Genomic DNA, 19,914 nt, shown 5'->3' with positions numbered 1-19,914 from the left:
GTCAGCTCATCCCTGCTTGGTGAAGATCCCTTGGCCTTCCTAGGGTCTTCCATATGCATGTCTACTTGTAGGAACAGGAAACTGCAGAATGCTCAGCTGCTGAGGCTGAGAGTCCTTTGTGCCCACAGGCCCTCTGCTGGCTGGTACTCAATACCCACATCTCCCCTCCCTCGGTTTCCCTATGGGGCAGGGCTGGCAAAGGGTGTTACAGTACATGGACATGGGCAGGAAATCATAGTAAGGCGAAGCCTGTGCTAGCTGTGTGGTTCTATAACAAGGCTGGGTTTAGAATGGCAACCATGCCCAACATGGTGGCTCAGGCCTGGAATCCTGGAACTGGAGAGGCTGAGGCAGGGGTATTGCTGTGAGTTTGAGGCCAACCAGGCTAAGTGCAAGACAAACAAACAAACAAACACAGAAAGTGAGCCTTGCCCTAGTGGGCGAGGCCTGGGAAACTGCCAGCTTCCAGCAGGTGCCGGCTTGATTTTTATTATCATGTAGTCTAGACAGATTCCTGAAGCTTGAAGTCACTGTGCTGCCCCTATGACCCCAGTGTTCCTTCTCAGTGAGGGGTAGGTTCTGGAGGGGTCAGATTGCTTGGGTGTCAGTCACCCAACTGTGGCGCAGGGACAGATGAAGAAAGCAGGACCCAGCATTTACAAGCATTGTGCTCAGAAGCAGGGTGGGGCATAGCACAGTGCGCTCTGACTGAGCGGGGAGGCACCTCTGGTCCCTGGTCTGGTTAACATCTCCTCTGAGTATCTGGACATGTGGTGCTTGAAGTGGGGAGCTGTCCTGAAGGGCCACATCTGGAAGATGCGGCAGGGAGGATCCTCTCTGCCCTGTGCTCTATGAGGCAGCATACACAAGCCTGTTCCGCTCATGTGCCTTCACACTCTCGGTTGGGTTGCCTCCTCTGCAGAAATAACATAGTTCGCTCAGCCTTCCTCACCTCCCTCTTCACCCAGTCCACACTGCAAATGCACACTCATGGGCTTGTGGACATGCACACGCATGAGCTTGTGGACACACATACCTGCATTCTGCATGTTTATACTCCTAAGGTCCCTATCATCCCCTGTACCCTCCCTGAGTCTCCAGAGCTCTCCAGGAACACATTCTACAGCCCTGTGTTAGAAAGTAACTGATGGTAAGCTGAGTCTCCTCTGTCTCCCCAGACAGGGCCTGGGTTGATCACAGGAGGCTCGAACCTGGAAAGTAGTTGGCTCCCTCCTTCCTCCCATGGGCTTTACCTCCTTCTTTGGGCTATCCCGTGCGAGGCCCCTCAGATGGTCAGCCCCTTGCCAAATACTGTGGACCACGTGCCATGTCATGGGGAAGAGATAAGAGTCAGGAGAGATGGACTGCCCCTTATCCCTGTCCAGGGTTTGTTATTTCCCAGTCAAGCAAATGCAGCAGGCCCTTGCCTGCTCCGATGCTGCCCAAGTCCGGCTGCTGGGTACTCCTGGTTCCCACACGTGGCCTTTCAATCAATCACTGGATCCTACCAAAGCCCGGCTATGAGCCCCACCTGAGCTGTGGTGCACAGGACCCAGGCCATATCCTTCAGAGCATCTTCCTGGAGTGGGTCCCAGACCACTGGCAGTTTGGGATACCTCTAATGGGGTCAGCCCTTGGCAAGGAGACACAGGGCTGTGTGTGGTTGGGAGTCTACTCCTGTAGACTCGGGCTTTGAGCAGAAGATCACAGTGGAAATCTGCCATTCAGAACCCAGGACATCCTGGCAAAGGCCCGAGGCAATGATATATACCCTTGGGATACCCTGTAACCCCAGTGGAAGGGGGTACCGCTGGCCACTTGAAGGGTTAATCCAGAGCCCTCCTAGTCCCATCCATTCAACTTCCACCTCCATCCGAGGAGGAAATGGGTTTTCCAGGAGCTGGCAGTGTCTAGGTGACGCAGGTCCACACAGGATGGCAGGGGAAGTGACTCAGGCCTCAGGAGGGAAAGTGAGCTCTGGGACTGCTGCCCATCATGCGTGGGACCCCTCCCCATAAATCAGTCATGCTAGGAATGGGGGTGTCTGGGTTCACACAGCCCTGCCCCCTCTACTCCAGGGAATCCCTGGGGACCCTGTGATGTCCTCCATTGTGTCGGGCTGGCTCAGTTTGTTCTGTTCTCTGCATGTTTACCGGAAGCTGAGGTCAAGGATGGCCAGTCTGAAAGAATGGGGAGTAGGGGGCTCAGCCCAACAGCTACTCCTCTCTAGGCTGCACTTGCCTACCGTGTGTCTGTGACCTCCACAGCTCCTGCTTCTCTCTCTCGGGGGACCCCAAACCAGGGTTTTTTGAAAACCTTAGGGACTTTTGAAGAGAGGGCTCAGTAGCAGCCCTGTGTGCTCTTGGGAGAAATGGCCTTTTTTTTTTCTGGCCTCAGTTTCTGCATTTGTACCCGGTCACTCTTCAGAGGTTGCTGTTGCTATTGGGGTGAGGCTGCGGACCCACCTTCTCAATAACCGTTGCTTCTGGCAGTGCTGTGGCAGGTGGCACAACTTTGTTGTTGACTTGGCATTTGGGGACCGAGGCTTGTCTGCTCTGCCGTTCATTGTCTGTGCCGTTCATCGTCTGTGAGAGGGACATCATCTGTGCAGGTCAGAGGTAGTCCCCCGGAAGAGGGCCTCTGCTTCCCAGATTTGGTTTCTGGAACACAGAGGCCCCTCTCTCTGGCCAGGCTGTGAGGAATAGGTGACCAGGTCTCAGGGTGCCTGCAGGAGGCAGTAGGTGCTCCATCGTAGGCATTGCCTGTGCCCTTTGGGGTACGAGGTTGGTGGCAAGTGTACATCTGTAGACAGCCCAGGGAGGGACTCAGGCAGGAATACGCTAAGTGGGTAAATAGAACAGTATTCTCCCTGACCCATGTGGATATGCTTTAGTTGTCTGAAGAGCAGCCCCACCCCCATCGTCCCCCCCCCCCCCCCCCCCCGCCCCTGGGAGTCTGTGACATTCAGGGCCCGCTTGGAGGAGGGAAGTTCTCTGGGTGGGGCCGCAGCCTTCCCGCTACTCTATCCGGAAGGGAGGTTCATGTTCTAGGAATTTCCCCTCAAGTGCTCTGAAGGCCAAGCTGGCCACCTGCAGAGGGCAGGGGGACTGAGTGAGGAGGGAAGCATAGGATAAGGAGTTGGGGGAAGGGGTCTGGGTCCCGGCCAGACTGGTTGGAAGGTACACAGAGATGATCGGACTTCAGTGGTACCTACCCTGTGTGCATGCCGGTCCAAAGCCCTTTATGGAGAACAACAGACTTAATTCTCACAATGGCATCTGAGGTAGGCTTGGTTTGCAATCCTCTTTTACAAGGGAAGTGAAGCCCAAATATGGTGAGCAAGTTAACTCCAGGACGCACACTGGTGAAGTACAGGAGCTGGGATTTGAACCCAGCTGGTCCTACTCTGGAGTTCACTAAGAGATCCAAGCAACAAATACCTCCTCATCCAAACCTAAGAATGCTGGCAGGGGCGCTCGTCCTCTTTAGAGTGGTTCCACACAGCTGGGGTTGAACAGGGACTAGGTGGAGGGGCAGTAGGGCCCCTTGTTTGTGTTTGACCCCTTCCACGGGTTGCCAGGGTGATCCAGGGTGATCCAGCCTCACTGGGTTGTTCCCCTTGCTCATTCCCTTCCCGGCCTCCTTTGTTCTCAAGGACCAGTTAGGGAGCATTGGTGTAAGACAAATGACTCTGTCCTGTCCTGGGCCCTCTGCTGACCGCGGTGGCCTATGCTGAGAGGGACATGAATCCTCACCAGCTGTGTGACCTCATAAATTGTTGACTGTCTCATCAAAAAGTGGAAATTGGATCAAGTTTTCAAGCGATTTGTGAACTTCAAGTTGAAGTGAGGAGTCTATGTGGAAAAAGAGACATTCGGACTGAAGGTTGGGTGACAGACACTGCAGAGGGAAGGGCAGGGTAGATGGTGTCAGGGACCACAGAGGGAAGGGGGGATCTGGCCTGCTCCCAGATGCTGGCCTTCTGCTGGTTCTAGGTAACTGGTAGTGGCTTGACAGGACGCGGAGAAGCCCACATGGAGGACACACTAGCTCCTCAACAACTTTCCTGTTCTCTCTGTGATGCTCCAGCATCACGAGAGATTCCATTTCTCACGTTTAGATGTTCTTCATGCTTGAGTGTGCGGGGCTGGTTCTCGCTTGAGGGGCCAGCATGAGCAGAATGAGGCTCAGGAAGGAGACAGGAAGGAGGATCCTGCTTGAGTCACATGGGCATGGAGTTTAACATCCGCTTCTTCTAGAGGGCCTTTTTAGTTCCCCTCCAAACTCAACTTCTTTTGTGCCCCAAGCGTCTGGGCCCAGCAGATGAGTCCATCACTGTGGCCTGACACTTCCCCATAGGAGTTCTCCATAGGCTGAGGGATGGTAGTCAGGGTCTGTCAGCACCCAGCTTGGTCACTGGGCTAGCAGGAGAGCCAACAATAGAGCTAGCTCCAGTGTTAGTGTGCGTTCATGTAGGTGTAGGGTAAAGAGCTGCCTAGGTTGGTAGCCATCCGGCACTCAGCTAATAGTGGCCTATGGAGTCAGTGTGGCGTGAATGGAGCTGGCCCTCATGGGGCACCAGGGTAGGGGTGAGTGGGTAGACACCACAAAGAACACTTCTTGGCTCCAGCTTCCCAGACTCTGGTGGTTGGCTCCCCCTGGTGGTCATGCAACACAGCCCATTCCCATCCCCCCCCCCCCCCCCTTCCCCGCTTGGCCTCTAAACCTGGAGCTGCAAGATGGTGGCTGTAGGTGAATTCTAGACAGGGCCACTCTATGGTCTCTGGGACTCCGCCGCCCCGCCCACATGAGCTGCTTACACTCTGTGGAGAGTGGTGACTGTGCCTCTTGATAGCCTCTGGCTGCTCTGGAAAGGAGGCCTGACCGTTTCTGTATGACCTCTAGCTCACACTCCACCTACATATAGGCTCCCGTTGTGGGGCTGCCCCCCAATAATGCTCTCACTCTTTCCCAGGTGGTGACTTCTGGGGAGTACAATGGCGGTCCAGCTGCTGTGGCAGACGGTGTATCTCCAACTGAGTCTGTTCATCCTGGCTCAAGGTAGGTTTCTTGGGGCCCTGGGACTGTTGTGACTGTTAATGCCTCCATGTCTGTGAGTGGATTCTTTGGGTAAGAGGTGGGTCTGCAGAGCACAGCTTAAGCTGGTTGAGGGCACCTTGGGGGAAGCAGAAAGGTACCTCTTCCTTCTGAGATTCACAGAACACAGCCCGGGGTGGCGTTCGCAGACTGGGTGTCAGTCAGATTCTTGGACAGCCCACATTTGTGCAACAGTCAATGACCGCTATGTTCTCATTAAATAACTTCTATTAAAGTTGGGCTTTTGACTTTGAAATCATTATTTTCAGTTTTGTTTTTGTTTTTTGTTTGAAACCAGTAATGTTTTAGCAGGTTAGATACATTGTTATAGATCCTTGAAGTATAGAGGTTTGGAATGTGTGTGAGTCCTGGGTCCTTGCCCGTGTTTGGTCCCATCTATAGCCTCTTTCTCCTCAGGTGCCCTCGGTGGCAATCCCCGAGAAGACTTCCGTTTCTGTGGCCAGCGGAACCAGACACAACAGAGCCAGCTCCGTTACAGCCAAATTCCGGAGCTGCACATCTCTGTGCGGAACACGGACGAGGCCCTCACGATCCATGCCCCCTTCTCTGCAGCCCCTGAACTCCCTCGCTCATTCCCAGAGCCCAGAGGGCTTTACCACTTCTGTCTCTACTGGAGCCGCCACGCAGGAAAGCTCCACCTGCGCTACGGCAAGACTGATTACTTGCTGAGTAGGGAAGCCTCCAGCCCCCTCTGCTTCCGGAAACAGGAGCAGAGCTCGGAGCAGGGGGTCCCGTTGCTTGCCACCTCCGTCAGCTCCTGGCGGAGCCCCCAGAACACCAGTCTTCCTGAGGCTGCCATCTTCCGCTTCTCTTTCCACAGTAAGGAACAAACGGATGTGGGATGGGAGGCAAAATGGAAAGCCCGTCACGGAGGACCTGGGTTCTGATGGCAGCTATGGTCACCATAGTAGAGAACCATGAAAGGTGTCTGAGGAGGGGAGGAGTGGGATCCAAGGAGAACTTCTGGAAGCTCTGTGGAAAAGCATAGGTGAGGGTAGGAAGGTGGAGCCCCGCGGCAGCCACACTGGAGAACTACGCCAGCCCTGCCCCACCCTGTCTGTCCCTGCTCTGTTCTAAGACCTTCGTGATGGCTACAGCATCTCTTCAGCCATTAGAGTGATTCAGTTACTTTTCCTCTCTATGATCAAGTGCTCTGACAAAAGCAGCAGCCAGGGAGAAAGGGTTTATTTTGGTTCCCAGCTCTTCACGGTGGGGAAGTCCTGGCAGCAGGTGCTGGAGGCAGCTGGTCATTAGCATCTGTGGTCAGAAAGCAGGCTGTGATGGATACCACTCAGCAAGCTTCCCTCCTCCTTATCCAGCCCAGGACTCAAGCCTAGGGGATGGTGCTGTCCACTTGTAGGGTGGATCCTTCTATCTCTGTTAACCTGATCTAGATAATCACTCACAGAGGTGCCTCAAGGCTTGTGTCCTAGGTGATTCTAGATCCTGTCAGGTAGATAATCAGATTTAACTCTCATGGAGAGCAAGGGATGGAGAGAGTTTATTATTTACAAGTCTTGGGGTGCAGTGCACACATGGAGGTCATACTTACATACACATGAAGTTCAGGACACAGGAAATGGAGGGGAGGGGAAACACAACTTGACCTGGGGATGCACCATTAGGAAATGTCAGCATTGGCAGAGCCACAGTCCAGCTTCTATTCAAAGTACAAGGGCTGGAGAGATGGCTCAGTGGTTAAGAGCAGTTGCTGCTCTTGCAGAGGACCCAAGTTCAGTTCCCAGCACTTACATTAGGTAGCCCCCAAACATCTGTAATTCCAGTTCCAAGATCTGCCACATCTTCCTCTGGTCTCTGCAGGAACCCAACATGGACACACATACATGTGTACTCTCTCTCTCTCTCTCTCTCTCTCTCTCTCTCTCTCTCTCTCACACACACACACACACACACACACACACACACAAATAGACTGATAATTGATCATTATCAATATATAACTGATATATATATGATTATAAGTATCAATATATAATTATCAATAAATAACATAATTATTTAAATCATGCAAAAAACAAAGTGTGCATAGAAAAAACATGAACTGTAGGCATTTCATACACCTTTGTGTTAATAGAGAAGAAACTGAGGTACAGAGAGCTATACAACTAACAAACTGGGGGTTTGGGGTGTGAATCTAGCAGCTGATTGGTAGGGTCAGGAAAAATTAAGAGGGCCAAAGTTCAGGAAAGCAGGGAGGTTGGCAGGGAGGCCTGGGGACCATGTCCTTGTGAGTTAGGGAAGAATTTTTTTCTGCCTGCCTTTATCGTCTGGGTCTCCTCAAGTCCCTGATGACACCCAACTTTTCAGGGGCTAAGGTAGAAGGTCCTGGAGACAATAGACTAGAGGTTGTGAGGTCCCCAGAGCTGGCACACAGAACCCACATTCTTCCCAAGGGGATCTGCTGGGCCAGGGCCCCTGAGGGCTTTCTATGCTCATGTGCAGTAAACCCTGGGAGACACAACCTTCCTTCATGTTTCAGTGACCTGTGGTCTCCTCTGCCTCTTGCATCTCGGTTCCTTCTGCAAAGTCAATAAAAGTGTGGAGTACCACATGAGGGTTGCATAGGGTTGTATGCTGGCCATTCTCTAGGTAGCAGTCTCAGGCAGTCTGTTGCCTTCCCAGATGCCCCGCAGGTCTCCCACAATGCATCTGTGGACATGTGTGATCTGAAGAAGGAACTGCAGCTGCTCAGCAGTTTCCTGCAGCATCCTCAGAAGGCCTCCAGGCGGCCCTCGTCAGCGCTCATCAGCCAGTGAGTGTGGATTACTTTCTTAGGGGTTGGTGGGAGGGAGATCTGACCTGGGCCCAGGGACTCCTTTCCTGAGGCTGGACCTCCCCATTAGATCCTGCTGGGCTCTCAGCAAAGATAGATATCAGTGCATAGCCAGGCAGTGCCCCACCTCTTCCCCACAAGAGACTCCATCCTGGCATCTAGCACATTGAATCTCTGAGAGGCTGGGACCAGCTCAGGCATAAGTGGGTCACAGACATGGGCTAAATTCCAGAACAATGTCCCTCGCTGCCACTCCCCCATCTCCATACCCAGCTGCCTTTGTCCTTGGTCCCCTGTCCTCTGTTCCTGATTGCCCTGTGTATCCAGATCCCTACCCTGGCCCTTCCCTCTGTCACCAACCATGTATCCCCCCCCCCATACCAGGCGGTTACAGAGCCTGGAGTCAAAGCTAACCTCTGTGAGCTTCCTGGGAGATACTCTATCCTTTGAGGAGGACCTGGTCAATGCCACAGTGTGGAAGCTGCCACCCACGGCCGGGCTAGAGGATCTGCAAATCCACTCCCAGCAGGAGGTCGGGTGACCCAGGGTAGGGTGGGCTGGAAGGGCAAATGGGAGCATTCCATATAGCATGATACCCCTTGGCTTGCCCTGAGTCCAGGGATAATCCACAGCCCATGGGAGAGCTGGTGTTTGAAGGCTCAGATTGTAAGACTCCATTGAGAGTCTCCTAGCTAGACTCCTGCCACCTGACTCCCAGGCCTCATATGGTGTTGCCCAGAGCACAGTGTTTAGAAGGCGGGGGGGGGGGCGGGGTTGTGCAAGGTCGGGGTGGCGGGACCTGGGGCATACTCTGGGCCGGGCACTGATGGTCCTTGATACGCAGGAGGGGCAGAGTGAGGTCCAGGGGTACTCGGTGCGGCTGCCGCGGGCTCTCTTCCAGCAGACCAGAGGCCGTCGCAGGGATGCTGCCAAGAGGCTCCTGGTAGTGGACTTCAGCAGCCAGGCCTTGTTCCAGGTATGGCGTCTTCCCTGCCTACTCTTTGGGGAACTGATTTTGTACATCTGACAGAGAGGTGGGGAAGACAGTAGCTAGTCTCTTTCCTCCAGGAGCCAAAGCCTCTCCTATAAAAGCAGAAAGGGCAGGGCAAGGCCCAAATCTCCTGGGAGAGGTGTAAGAGGCTCTGTGTTCTCACGACAGTGTGAACGACCCACAAGACTCTGAAAGCAAAGTGCTAGGAGTGATGGAAGTCTGGCAAGAGTGGTTGGAGGCCTCCTTAGCTTTTCTTCTCAGGCTTAAACCTCCGACCTGCCCTCCTCACCCCCAACTTCATATATCTGACCTGTCCCCCCCCCCAACTTCTTATATCTAGGACAAGAATTCCAGCCAAGTCTTGGGTGAGAAGGTCTTGGGTATTGTTGTACAGAACACCAAAGTTAGCAACCTCTCAGAGCCCGTGGTACTCACCTTCCAGCACCAGCCCCAGCCGGTAAGCGTTCCTTCCTGCTCCCATCCCTCCCAATTCATCTGTCCTTAACAGAAAGGTTGTCTGGCTGAGAGCACCCAACAGCCAGGTCCCAGATTGGGGGAGGGAGGGAGAGAACTGCAAGGTGGGCTGTGAAGAGAATATGAAGGGTGGGCCATAGAAAGAATGAGAGATAGACGGGAGAGAGTACTAAGGTGGGCTATGGAAGGACCATGGGAGGTGGGCAGAGAGAACAGAGGGCACACTGTAGAGAAAACACGGGGAGTCGACTGCGGAAGGAACACCGAGGATGAATTATGGAGGGCCCATTCTTCTTATCCCCACAGAAGAATGTGACTCTGCAGTGTGTGTTCTGGGTTGAAGACCCGACATGTGAGTATGGAGGGGTGTCTGGGAGAGACGAAGATCCCCAGGGATGGGTTTCTGGAGAAGATGGGCTTAGAGAAGGGAGTGATGGAGGCCAGGGCTCTGCTGGGGGAGGAAAACCTTGCAGGAATGGTCCAGTCTGTGTAGAGGGCATGGTGGGGTCTCGAGGACTGGGGTCGATCAGAGTCTTATGCATCCCCCTCAGCAAGCAACCCTGGGAGCTGGAGCAGTGTGGGCTGTGAGACCGTCCACAGAGACACGCAGACATCCTGCCTGTGCAACCATCTGACCTACTTTGCTGTTTTGATGGTAGGTGGATCCTCCGTAACTCCCTTGCATTTCGGCCACAGGTCAAGTTGTGCGCTGTGTTATGTACTTGGAACCCACTGACTCAATCCCAAATAACCCTCCAAGGTAGCTCCTATCATTATCCTACCTGGAAGGAGGCTGAGTCACACACCTGAGGCTGCGCAGGTCATTAAGTGCTGGTCCCTCAAGCTCTTGTTTGCTCTTTGTTCTCAAGTTTTAGTGTGTGATGAAAACGCAGATTTCCACTCACAAGCCTGGCCCAGGACACTGCTTCTACACCCCAACTAGAAGCCACTAAGATGTGCTCTTTCAGACCCCAGATCTCAGGGGCTTTATTGACCAGCTTCATGCTCCCAGAATCCTTTGGTGTGAGAAGCTGGGGAGCTTAACTTTTGGGCCGAACATCATGAAAACCAAGATTCTTCTTGCCTCACAATGTGGTTACATCCTGATAAAACCATTGTGAGGAGAAAATATGTCAAATCAAAAATGTATACTGTGCCCGACACCAGCTCTTCTAAGCACACAGGGTGATCATCTCCTGCCCCAGAGGGCTGAAGCAGCTTCAGTGGCCCCGGGGGATTTCAAATTCTGAGCTCAGCTTCTCCTGGCAGCTGGTGCTTGATACCATTGTCAATGGACAATCCCCAGCTCAAACTGCCTCAGCTAGGGCTTTGTGTGTTTCAGGCTGGGTCAGAGCTCACATCTCGGGTGAGAATTCCTGGTCTTTGAGAGTCAGAGACTGCCTGGGTTGGGAGGGAGTCCCAGAGGCCTCCGGAAGGGCATTCAGGCGGGAGGGGCTTACCAGCTCCCAGCTGATCTGGAAGGGGCACACACTGGCTATTGGGGAGGGGAGCGTGCTGAGACTGGCATTCTGTCCCCATTCAGGTGTCCTCCACGGAGGTAGAGGCCATTCATAAGCACTACCTCACGCTCCTGTCCTACGTGGGCTGTGTCATCTCTGCTCTGGCGTGTGTCTTCACCATTGCCGCCTACCTCTGCTCCAGGTAGGCCGGAGGAAGCAGTGTGGTTCTACATCCGTGTAGCCTAGGACCATGCAGGCTTGCTTCACCCAAAGTATGTATGTTGTTGGGAAGCCATGGACTGACCGCCTCATGCGGCCATCATTGGATACCAAAAGTAACAGTCCAGCTTTAGCGCTGAGGATGTGAACAATTAGAACCCAAACTACGGGGCATACAGGGTGATGGAAATGGGACTAGGTTACTTCAGACCGAGTATCCACATGCCATGCACTGTTCAAAGAGGGTGACAGACTTCTGAGGCCTCACATCGAGGGAGTGAAAGTGATTGTCCAGTGGTCAGTGCTTGACATAGACTATATTGAGGTCAGTTAGGTCCTGGGCCTGCCTGGGTGGAAGAGAGACGTCCTTGGCTCTGGGAGACCCTCAGCAAGTCTTCAGTTGTCCTGAAGCAGGAGGGGTGGAACTTGGTACAGGTGTGTCATAATCAGGTGCGTTGTGACCAGGTGCGCTGCAGCTGTGCACCAAGGCTAGGGCATGCCGTTCTGAGGACAGGCAGTGGTGGGCTTCATGGAGGCCGGGGTGGGCATGGCACTGAGTGCAGAGGCAGGGGTAGAGGCAGGAGAATGAGTGGGAAATGCGGTCTTCCTGCATCAGACACTTTTCCAGCTCTATCTCCCACTGTGTTGAGGAGAGGGCAGTCTGAGGTGGACTGGACTGGCTTGGGGCAGCATAGGATAAAAGAACGAGTTGAGGATGGTTATTGTGGGGCCAGTGTCTACAACTCTGGAACTCCTTAGAATCCTGGGGTACAGGGATACCACACTCTGCAGCTGGGCACGTGTTCACAGCTACTCAGAGCCACACACGACAGACAGCCACGGAGCAGGCATACAAGGCTTCCTGGAAGAGGGGCATAGGGAAGAGAAAGGAGAGGAGGAAGAGGAGGGAGAACGAAATAGGGCCATACCCCTGGCCCTGCCCTGGCCCACCAGCATGTGCTTCTTGTAGGAGGAAGTCACGCGACTACACCATCAAAGTGCACATGAACCTGCTGCTGGCTGTCTTCCTGCTGGATGTGAGCTTCCTGCTCAGTGAGCCTGTGGCACTGGTGGGCTCCGAGGCTGCCTGTCGCACCAGCGCCATCTTCCTGCACTTCTCCCTGCTTGCCTGCCTCTCCTGGATGGGCCTTGAGGGCTACAACCTCTACCGACTGGTGGTAGAGGTCTTTGGTACCTACGTTCCTGGCTACCTGCTCAAGCTGAGCATCGTGGGCTGGGGTAAGTGGCAGGAAAGAGGGGACACCAGCACCCACTGTCTTATCCACTGTCCACTGGGCTTCAGGCCAAGCACAGGCAGCAGGTTCTGCCCTTCCCTTTCTCTACCTGGACTGGGGCCACTTAGGCTAGCAATGACTCCACTCATAGACCCCCCAAAACCTACATGGTAGAGTTTCTATGACTTTGGCATTTGTTCTTGGCTGATGACAATTCACTACCTGCGTCTCAGGCTATTCAAGTCATACTGAGACCCAGAGTTTGCTACTATGGGTCACTTTGGACACTGAACAGACCGTGACCTCCCCACACCCCTGGTCCCACTTGTTGTTCTTCCCATGTCCCTCTCATTCATCTTCTGCTGAGGATTCACAAAACCCGAGCTGGCTGTGTGGGGGGATTCCCCACCCCCACATGGAACTTTCCATTTCTGCTATCAGGAAGTCAAATCTGTCCTCCCTGCCAGAGTTCCTGGTGTCCTCTTACTGTCCACCCCCACAGTCCCATCATCCTCTCATCTTCCTTGTTTGACCAGGCTTCAACAGTGGACCACAGACCTTTTCTCCTGGGAGACTCAGGAAGGGATAGGGCAAAGTTGAAAGAGAGCCTACCCATTATGGGAAACCAGAGAGGACCTGCTCAGGTCCACTGGGAGCAGAGGAAATGGACTCAGAGGGTGGAGTCAGAGCTTCTGCTTACTGTCCACAGGTTTTCCTGTCTTCCTGGTCACTCTGGTGGCACTGGTGGATGTGAATAACTACGGCCCCATCATCCTGGCTGTGCACCGGACTCCAGACCGTGTCCTCTACCCCTCTATGTGAGTGGCTGTGGCAGGGGCAGGAGGGTGGGCCTTGAGGGAGGAGCAGGGACAGCAGCCTCACCAGGCCATGCTTCCCAGGAGGCTATGAGCTCCAGTGAGCTGGAGGAATGGACCTGGCGGTGGCCAGAACCCAGAGCTAAGGACTACAGGACCTAAGAGAGGCCAAGACTGTCAGGTGCCCATGCTGCAGAGCCTGGCCCTTCTCTGGACCTCTGTGAAGAGGTGTTGGGCCACATGGTACCCCATTAGGTTTCCTTGCCACATCCACTGGTTCTGAGGCAGATGGAGGCCTGTGACCTAGAGGGCATGGATGAGCCCTCCTCCATCCCCCTAACTTACTCCATCTGGCAGCGGACATCCTCAAACTAGACCTGAAGCCAGGCCTCTTGAGTCCCAGGCCTGGAAGGAATGCTTGTCACTGGGTCCATGTAGAAGACATTTGCCCTGCTACACCAGGCCTGGTGGGTTTGCCTCAACCTTGTACTGTCAAGAACATGGTTTCCTTAATACCTACTTTAAAGCTATCTGACTGGATAACTCGGTAGGTGTGTCTTTAAAAATGACACCAAGGATGGCTCAGTGGTTAACAGTGCACACTGCTCTTGCAGAGGAGCTGAGTTTGGTTCCCAGCATCCACAAAAGGTAGCTCACTGATACCTGTAACTCCAGTTCCAAAAGATCTGACCCCTCTGACCTCTGTGCACCAGCACTCATGTGAACATATCCACATGAAAACACATACACATAATTAAAGATCACAAAATATTTTTTTAAAAACTAATTGACTTTTTAAAAACGGCACAAAGACAGCAAGGCAGTGGTGTTTGTACATGACGAGCATTCCCAATGCCTAGCCCAGAACTGCCCAGAACCGCCCAGGACCCTGTTGCTGCTCCCCCTTCTAAGCTGAGCCTTCCCTTGCTGAGCTGCCTACTCTCGTCCAGGTGCTGGATCCGGGACTCTCTGGTTAGCTATGTCACCAACCTGGGCCTCTTCAGCCTGGTGTTCCTTTTCAACCTGGCCATGCTGGTCACCATGGTGGTGCAGATCCTGCGACTTCGCCCACACAACCAGAAATGGCCCCACGTGCTGACTCTGCTGGGCCTCAGCCTGGTCCTTGGTCTTCCCTGGGCCTTGGTCTTCTTTTCCTTTGCTTCTGGTACCTTCCAGCTCGTCATCCTCTACCTCTTCAGCATCATAACTTCCTTCCAAGGTAGGCGTGGTGAGGGCCCCGCCCCTACTCCATAGCCCTTACCCATCCTGCTGGTGCTGTCTCCAAAGGTGGAGCAAAGGGAAGAGATGGCCAGGGAACCACAAGTGCTCCCTTCTCTGGGCCTCAGTTTGCCCCTTAGGGTACCCAGGCCACATGCAGGACAAGCCTGTACTGAGCACTCACTGTGTGCACGTAGCCCTGCGCTAAGCCCCAGGGTGACAGTGTGGTCAAGAAAGTGTGCGGCCACCAAGGAGACTCAGAGAGTAGGAGAGTTGTGGTAAACAATGACAAGTGTGGAACCCGGGCTGGTGAGACAGTGGTTTTGGGTCAACAATGTCAGATTCACCGGGGGCTTGGGAAGGCAAACCCTAGTCCGCTCAGACCCACTAATCCTTTCTGCACCTGAACAAAATGCCCAGGGTGGCCTGCCTATGGCACATGTCAGGGAGATCCGGTATAGGAGCAGCAGGTGGGGGAGGGGCAAAAGCAAAGGCCCTGTGGTTAGAGCAAGTGTGGCTGAAGGTCAGACAGTGGGAGCTGGAAGAAGGATCCTGGAGGCCTCACCTTGAGGCCGGTAGGGTCCACACCCTCTACCCCATGCCTCCCATACTCAGACACAAAGGCCTAGACACCTCGGCACCTGACTGTGCTGACTGACCAGGGGCTACACGGCTGTGTCGGAGTCACTGGAGTCACCGTGGGATGGAAAGGGATGAGGAAATTTATTCCAAAATAGTGTTGTTAGGCATCTCCTTCTTGTCCCCTTGGAGGTACGGAACCCTAAGCTGCTATGTAAGGCCAGCGCTGAACCACTGACACGCCACAGGGTACCGAATCACCACGAGTGGCTCCAGGGCCCTGAGTATATGGCTGGGTCCTATATGGCTGGGTCCTGCACAGAGGGACTCTGAGAGGGAACCAAGGGCCAGACGTGGGTCTCACTTCTAATGATGCATGTGTCTCCCTGCTCACAGGCTTCCTGATCTTCCTGTGGTACTGGTCCATGCGGTTCCAGGCCCGAGGCGGTCCCTCCCCTCTGAAGAACAACTCGGACAGCGTCAAACTCCCCATCAGCTCCGGCAGCACCTCTTCCAGTCGCATCTAGGATTCTGCCCCACCTCCCCGTGGGAGGACACACGCATGGCGCCTGTTCACATTGTCTGTGGCTCGGTTTTGTGCCCAGCCTTTGTTGGGTAGGGGCATCATAGTAGAGAAGGCCCTAGTCCCTGGAGGGATAGGGCTGTTGTTCTGGTAGGTTGACACCTAGCTGACCTTGGGGGCTACTCTGCTCCCAGATTTGGTCACCGAAGCACACTGCCATGCTGGCTGTGGGGCTGTCCTCACAGCTGTATCAGGCTGGAGCCTCAGGCCTTGCCTTACTGGTCACCTCTGGGCCCAGCTGTGAGACTCGCAGGCCCAAGCCACGGTTAGGGTTAGATTTTGGAGCTCGACACATCCTGAACGGTTGCCCCTGCCTGAGACACAGCTGCCTTGGCTCTTGCCACTCTGTCCCTGTGGTCACCGTGTGGCACTCTGCCTGTCTCTGACTTTTGATCCTGGGGATAACACTGAGGGTGGATGGGCTGGCTGGGAGAAGCTCTGGAGCCAGAACCCCTCAACAGACGAGCACCTCCCACTACCTGCCTGGCAGCCCTCTTCCTTCCCCAATCCCCTTCTCCTCTGTGGTCCCCTAGCCCTCCACCTGCAGCTTGGGGTCCCAGGTCTATGCTGTGATTTGGGGTAGCTGATGCCTGCTATAAACTTCTATCTGCTGTGAACCTTGGCTTTTCACCACCTCTGGCTCGGCTCAGGGAAGGTTCCAGGGCTGGACCAGGCCAACCTGTCTGAGCCTCTCTCCAAGCTGCCTCCCTTTGCTCACACCTCAGAGGGGCTTCCGCCTCTCCTGAAGCCTCCCTCCAGCAAGAACTGGGAAACGGCGCTTTTTTCAACCCAATATAAGGAAGACGAAGACAGCCCTCTCTGGTGACATTGGCAGCTTGATGTTCTCCTGAGGGGTGATCTTCAAATCACTGCAGATGACTCTGAGGACACTGAACTGCCTGTCGTGAATTCTGCCCCACTAACACACTTTGGTCCTGTGCCAGGTGGGAAGATCTGGCAGTGGCCCTTGGAAACTTCCACAATGTCCCGGAGCTTTAGTTATAGGGATGGGGAACCACTTCTATTGGCTGGGAATCCAGGAGGACTTCCTGCAGGAGGTAGCATTTCATGTTGACCTCAGCCTTCAAAATGAGGAGGATATGATCTTTTTAAACTCCAATTCGTTTGTCTTTTGATATTAAAGCTCTGTGTAAAGAGTTTGGAAACTGTAGGAGATTGTTGAGAAAATAAAAATTGGCTGTTATCTGATGCCATGGCAAAGCAACACAGTTTGGAGAGATTCCCTCTCGGCTTTGTGTGTGTGTGCGTGTGCACACGTGTGCTTTTGGGGACACCTCAGGAAAATGGAGAAATGGGCAGCTGGTGTCTGTTGGGGTGGCCACAGTGAACTGGAGACCATGACCATCGGCTGCAGCTGGCTATTGCGATGTGGAGGAGGACCTAGGTAGCCACATCATTTGCCTTTCATGGGGTCGAGACTAGGAAGTAAAAAATCCATTGATCTTAATATCTTGGACATACAAAACCTTCCTAGCCAAGGAGGTCACTCTTGAGAGTTGAGCCCAGACGTTGACCAGACATGGTATACAAGGACCAGTTGGGCTACCAGTCTGAGGCAGGTGGGCTGCAAAAATGAAACGGCTCAGCTTTTCTCCCAACCCTGCTTCTAGCCTGCTCCTCACATCTCTCCTCGTCATGTGACACACGTTAGGTACGTCTCCGGTGTCTCCTTATGTGTGATTGTCCCATCTGTCTCCAGGTATAAAGGTATAAAAAGCAGGGTGTGGTGGTGTATACAGTCCCAGTACTTGAGAAGCTGAGGCAGAAGGACTGAGAGTTCAAGACCAGTCTGGGTTATATAGTGAGACCCTGTGGAGAAAGGGAAGGAGGAAGGAAGGTAATTGCTCTGCATTTAAAGTCTGAGATCAGCCAGGATCCACACTCACACCCCACCCCCACCCTTCACGACTCCAGGGGAAGCTGGGAAGTAAACTAGGCCAGGCACTCTGTAACCAGACAATGCTGCCTCAGAGGATCTAGGTACATGGGCAGTTCCCACACCAAGGCATGAATGTGGCAGATATGGGGACCTGCAGGGACCTTGGCGTGTGGGAGCCCTTGGTACCATGTCTCTCTCCAGTCCTTCCTCTACAACTTTGGTAGCCTCTGATTCTACTTGGGGGGCTGTTTATTTGTTTGGTTGTTTTGAGACAGGGTTGCTCTATGTAGCTCTGGCTGTCCTAGAACTCACTATGTAAAACCAGGCTGGCTTCGAACTCAGAGATCCACCTGCCTCTGCCTCTAAAGTGCTGGCATCAAAAGCATGTGCCTCTACTGCCTGGCTTACTTCGGCTCTTATGTCCCCACCTTTGAGGGAAGAACCAACCCTTCCCAAGTCCCTCTGCCTGAGCAGGATCACAGTGCTTGTAGGCCTCTAGGACTCTGTGAGAGGGTCTCTGAGCCTATTGACCGACACCCTCTCCCCTCTCACAGGCAGAAAGCACCCCCTAACTTCTTCCTGGAACCTCTGGTTTCAAGGCTAGCTCAGATAAAGGGGTGGGACCCCTAATGGCTTTAAGGGGTTCCTTTGGCCCTGTTGGCCCTTTTTAGGCTGAGCGTAGACAACACACTTTCCCACTAAGACAAGCTAGGGAGCCTCGGAGACACCTTTCTGTTGGTGATACAACCAGGGTAGCCCAGGTGATGCTGGCTGGCCTGGCAGAGGGCTTGAGGCCTTGCTGACTAGGAGACATTTGGATAAGCTGAGGAGGGAGGTAGTTGAGGGGGACATTACAGTTATGTTAGTCCTGAAATGTGGGGACCCTGGGGCTCTTGAAAGGACGCTAGGCTAGTCCCTGGTCTCATGGGGGTCTTTCACCTGGCCCTTCCACCTCCCTGGCTGCTCCTGTCTGGCCTTCCAGGAACACTTGACACCATGCCGTTGTCTGTGGATCACTTGGCCTTTCTGTTGGGAGCAGTGAGACCCCAGATCCTGAATTTCTTGTGAGCTCCTGATCTGAGTGCCTACAGCTGCTCTGAGCACGAGACCTTCAGGAGTTCCTGATGGCAGGAGAGTGGTTTCTGGTGGGTTTGGCTGGGGCGTGGCTATCTCTATATAATCTGCCCCTGAACACAATAAAGGGGGCATTCTTGGGGAATTCAAGGATGACCCATGTCGCTGTCTGTGTGTGTCTGTGTATTTTAACCTCCAGCCCCCTTGCCCGAAGCTCGGGAACTGGGTGCCAGCGCACAGAGCGTAAACACAGGGGCGTGGTGCGTGGCACTTTTCAGGAACCCATGGAGCCAGCATGGGTTCTAGGGTGGCCCCAGGACGTCAGGGCCTAGCATCTCACACATCCTTGCCCTTGCCTGTCGCTAGGAGGGAAGCCAGAAGCAGCCAGAGGAGGCTGGCTGGAGGAGGGGCAGGCCCGGTGGCTCTCATCTTCCTGTCAGAGGAAGCTCAGGACACAGGAACTTCTGGATTCTGACCTGGGAATCCAGGCTATATCCCCCACCCACCTTTTACCAGAACAAGAGTGACCCATCATCCCTTCTCACACCCCCTCAGGTCCAAGGGCCTAGCAGGGGACGTGTGGAAGGAAGGGGGAGACAGAGGACAGCTACCGAGTAACAGCTCCCCAGAAAGACCCCAGAGCGGAGCAGAGCTAGGGTCAGATCTGAGAGGGGTGCTAGTGAAGAGGGTCTTCTGTCCAACTGAGTGATTGTGACAACACCAAGGGCCTGGCCTTACCCATGACTTCCTTGGGGTCACCTCTTCGCTAAGCACGTGTATATGTGTACGTGCGTAAGTGCGTATGTATGTGAGTCCCTTTCTTCCTGCCTGGACCAGCAGTGACCAGCTTAGGGAGGGTGAGTAACCTTGCAGCACTCATTACCATCACACGCTAGTCCTGGCCAACTCCACACACGTCACGAGTTCTGCCCAAGTGTTGTGAGGGGGGCCAAGCAGCAGACAGCTAGTGCAGGGTCTCCAGGCCAGGCAGTAGCCACGACAATAATGTCAGGCTGATCTCCTCCCCCAGACCCTGGCCACCTCCATAGGGCCCACACCCCTGTTCCCGACGCTGGGACACCAGTTATTTATTCTCCCTGTTCTCCTGCCTTGTGGGAGAGGCTCGAGGCCCACAGTATCAACTCCCTTCTCCTCTCGGGCCCAGCAGGTTAGGTTCACACCTGGTCTTATTCATATGACTTCCGAGTCTTTGGCCTCACGGGTGTACTTGGCCAGTTAGAGGTCTCGTCAAATCCAGACGCTGACACTCAGCTTGTGCACAAGCTGTCCGCCACTTGGTCCCTCTCACAGGCACGGGAAGGACTCGTGACTTGAGATGTGTGGAGTTGCTCTGAGGAAGAGGTGCATAATCAGTTAACCAACACTGGCATGAGATGGTAATCTGTGCTGAGAAGAGACGGTCGCTGTCCCCAAGCTGGCCACTGCTGGACCAG

At 54.0% G+C, this 19,914-nt stretch overlaps 1 protein-coding gene across 7 annotated transcripts in view; it reads left to right on the top strand.

Moving 5' to 3' along the window:
* The window catches only part of Adgrg1 (adhesion G protein-coupled receptor G1), a 37,157-nt gene extending 20,451 nt beyond the window's left edge, over positions 1-16,706 (top strand). For 6 of the 7 annotated variants that reach the window (XM_057754030.1, XM_057754031.1, XM_057754027.1 and 3 more), the window contains exons 2-14: positions 4,976-5,061; positions 5,515-5,937; positions 7,762-7,891; positions 8,297-8,444; positions 8,757-8,888; positions 9,244-9,360; positions 9,684-9,729; positions 9,929-10,032; positions 10,921-11,039; positions 12,027-12,295; positions 13,001-13,109; positions 14,057-14,325; positions 15,300-16,706. In XM_057754030.1, coding sequence (XP_057610013.1) covers positions 4,998-5,061; positions 5,515-5,937; positions 7,762-7,891; positions 8,297-8,444; positions 8,757-8,888; positions 9,244-9,360; positions 9,684-9,729; positions 9,929-10,032; positions 10,921-11,039; positions 12,027-12,295; positions 13,001-13,109; positions 14,057-14,325; positions 15,300-15,430 — 2,061 coding nt within the window. In that variant the 5' untranslated portion in view covers positions 4,976-4,997 and the 3' untranslated portion in view covers positions 15,431-16,706. Of the gene's footprint in view, positions 1-3,261; positions 3,284-4,975; positions 5,062-5,514; positions 5,938-7,761; positions 7,892-8,296; positions 8,445-8,756; positions 8,889-9,243; positions 9,361-9,683; positions 9,730-9,928; positions 10,033-10,920; positions 11,040-12,026; positions 12,296-13,000; positions 13,110-14,056; positions 14,326-15,299 lie in introns of those variants that run through there. The other variant, XM_057754032.1, reaches the window with a different exon arrangement.
* The last annotated feature ends 3,208 nt before the right edge of the window (positions 16,707-19,914 follow it).

This window comes from Chionomys nivalis, chromosome 21 (genome assembly GCF_950005125.1).
Source record: "Chionomys nivalis chromosome 21, mChiNiv1.1, whole genome shotgun sequence".
NCBI lineage: Eukaryota > Metazoa > Chordata > Mammalia > Rodentia > Cricetidae > Chionomys > Chionomys nivalis.
This window is presented reverse-complemented; position numbering and strand designations above follow the sequence as displayed.